This window comes from Danio aesculapii, chromosome 15, assembly GCF_903798145.1.
Source record: "Danio aesculapii chromosome 15, fDanAes4.1, whole genome shotgun sequence".
NCBI lineage: Eukaryota > Metazoa > Chordata > Actinopteri > Cypriniformes > Danionidae > Danio > Danio aesculapii.
The window spans coordinates 36,435,350-36,437,901 of NC_079449.1; the positions used below are offsets into that span (position 1 = coordinate 36,435,350).

The 2,552-nt window shown below is 32.3% G+C and overlaps 1 protein-coding gene across 1 annotated transcript; it reads right to left on the reverse strand.

Annotated features, from left to right (window-relative positions):
- Positions 1–606: 606 nt before the first annotated feature.
- thrsp (thyroid hormone responsive) lies at positions 607–1,348 on the reverse strand. The gene has a single exon (XM_056474227.1). The coding sequence runs from the start codon at positions 1,293–1,295 to the stop codon at positions 891–893; it is 405 nt and encodes a 134-aa protein (XP_056330202.1). The 5' UTR covers positions 1,296–1,348; the 3' UTR covers positions 607–890.
- Positions 1,349–2,552: the final 1,204 nt, after the last annotated feature.

Sequence of the window (2,552 nt, forward strand, 5' to 3'; positions counted from 1 at the left end):
GGAATGAGCAGTGTTTTTTTACAGCAGGCTTAAAAATGTGTTTTAGATGTGTTCAGTATTCCTCTGAGTTATAATGCTTAAACACTTTTTTGTGGGTAAGTAAACAGTTACTTTAGGAATCCAAACCACAGCTTTTATATAAATTAAACTGAAACTTAACTGGCTAGCAAACTAATCCAGCTTTTGGACAAAGCTCAATTTTCACAGCTGAAGGTTGTGCCTTATTTTTAGCTCTTGAACAAATAGAAAGGAAACAGACCATCCTATGAATTTCAGCATAATAGGAAATTTACTTAATGACTATGACACACCATAGAATGACTAAAGGATTAAACAAAACGACTGATGATATTAAAAGATATAATAAAAATGTTAAAAAATCTATACAAAACACTGAGTACACTAACTTTGCAATATCAATTGTTTGTTTATTGTCAAAAATGGACATGATGATTAATAAATGATGGATGATTTAACTATTAATGCAAAATGACATGCAATTTTATATATATATATATATATATATATATATATATATATATATATATATATATATATGTCATACAAATTTTGTACGTTCATTTTAATTCTCTTGTGTGTGTAGTTTACAAAATGGTCCTCATTTTTTTTTTAAAAATGACATGAATTACAGTAACTATTATTTGTTAATTTTCTATTTGCAGTTGTTCACCTCTAATCCTTTCAGTGAGTCCAAACTAATAATTTAACACCAAATAAAATCATTTAAATATTGAAGAAAATCTTTTAAAATAATTTTTTAAAAGGTAACATGTGTTGGATATTTTTATTGCAAGCCACAGAATGTGACCAGGATGTAAACAGATTTCCAGATCATTTCTTCCACCCTAAAAGACGGATGTCCTCATCCATTAACGACTGAAACCAATGATGTCTAAGTATTTCTCTGTCAAGTTCTGGGACTTCTTCGCAAGGGTAGCCATGACTGTGAACAGACCGCACAGATGGAAGTGGAAAAGCACCTCAGGTTCAGCCTCCAGCAGCGGCTCCAGATCTTTCTGCAGGCATGTGTGATATTTGCCATCCTCGTGTGGTACCAGACCACTCTCCACCATGTTCTTGATAGCTTTCAGCATAAGGTAGTTCTCGTACAGATCTATGCTCTTGTCTGTGGCACCTGGAGCATCATTGTATGGGATGTCCCGCAGGAGGCTAGGCAGCAGGATGGTCTGCTCCATATTGTGCACTGCAGTGCTGTAGCGGTGCAAGGCCAGCAGCAGGGAGCTTCTGCTCAATTTGGCGTCGACAGACTGCATGTCTTCAAGTTGGTTTCAGGCTGGTGATGTTTCAATACAAGTGTTGTGGCCAGTGCCTAAATGCAGTGCAAGTTGAGCAGAGCATGGCTCGTTTTATAGAGTGTTAGACAGTGGACAGTTATGCAACATAAGTGGCCTGATCTAGGACTGGCAGAGTTCAGTTGAAAAAAAAACCTTGAGCTAAATCACCCCTCCCCCTTTATTTCTTCACAGCAGGACATTTTAACGGCTATTGTGAGATCAAGCTGTTTCAAAATCACTGACCCCAAAATGTTTTTTAACATTAGACCACTAAACAAAAACTGCTTAACTGTAACAAATGTGCACATATAGTGTATGCTGCTATATTAAACAAAAACAAAAAAGATTCCTTTTTTTTATTACAATATTAAAAAACCATTAAAATTACATTTGTGACTTGTGTACTCACATTTTTCCAGATGTTTTGGAGAACACTGGACAGGATAATATCATAAATTTATAATGCATATCCTGCATTTGACCTGGGGTGCCCAACCTTCAAAACTTTCACATATTAAGAAAGATTTACAAAATAATGCTCCCCTAATGACAAAATAGGCTTAAAATAAGAAAATTCGGTAACACTTTATAATAATTACACATATGAACCATTTATTAAGCATTAGCAAATAGTGAATGCATTATCTGTTAAGCTGTAACTCTACATTAATAAATGTTAGTAAGCAGTTTATAACTGCAGCTACAAATGCTCTATTCTTGACTTATAACCACATTTATAATTGTACTAATTAATTGTACTTTCATACTTTGTTAAGGATTTATTTTTCATTACTAAATTAAGTATTGCATTATTTACAAACTAGTTATTTAAGCATAGTTGCTTGTTTTGTAAGATCATTCAAATGCTTTATTAACTCAACTTCATGCAGTTTTGTGAACTAATCTAAAATGATGACTATTTATGCTTTATAAATCCCTTATAAATGACAATTAAAGGCTCAGTTAAATTCTAAGCAGGAAAAAAGAACATAAACAACATTATTCATTTCTATTCATTTAAAGATACACAAAAAAAACCTTGTCATATAAAAAATAAATCTTTGCAATCTTATCTTAAATAAAATTACCATACAGTTTTAACATTGCATCCTATTATATTGGTACATTATTATATTGCTGTTGTTTTATCCAATTTTATGTTGTATTTTGGCACTTCTGTTATTCAGCAATGTTTAAACTTGTTTAAATTTTACTTTTTAGATACAATTGCAAAGT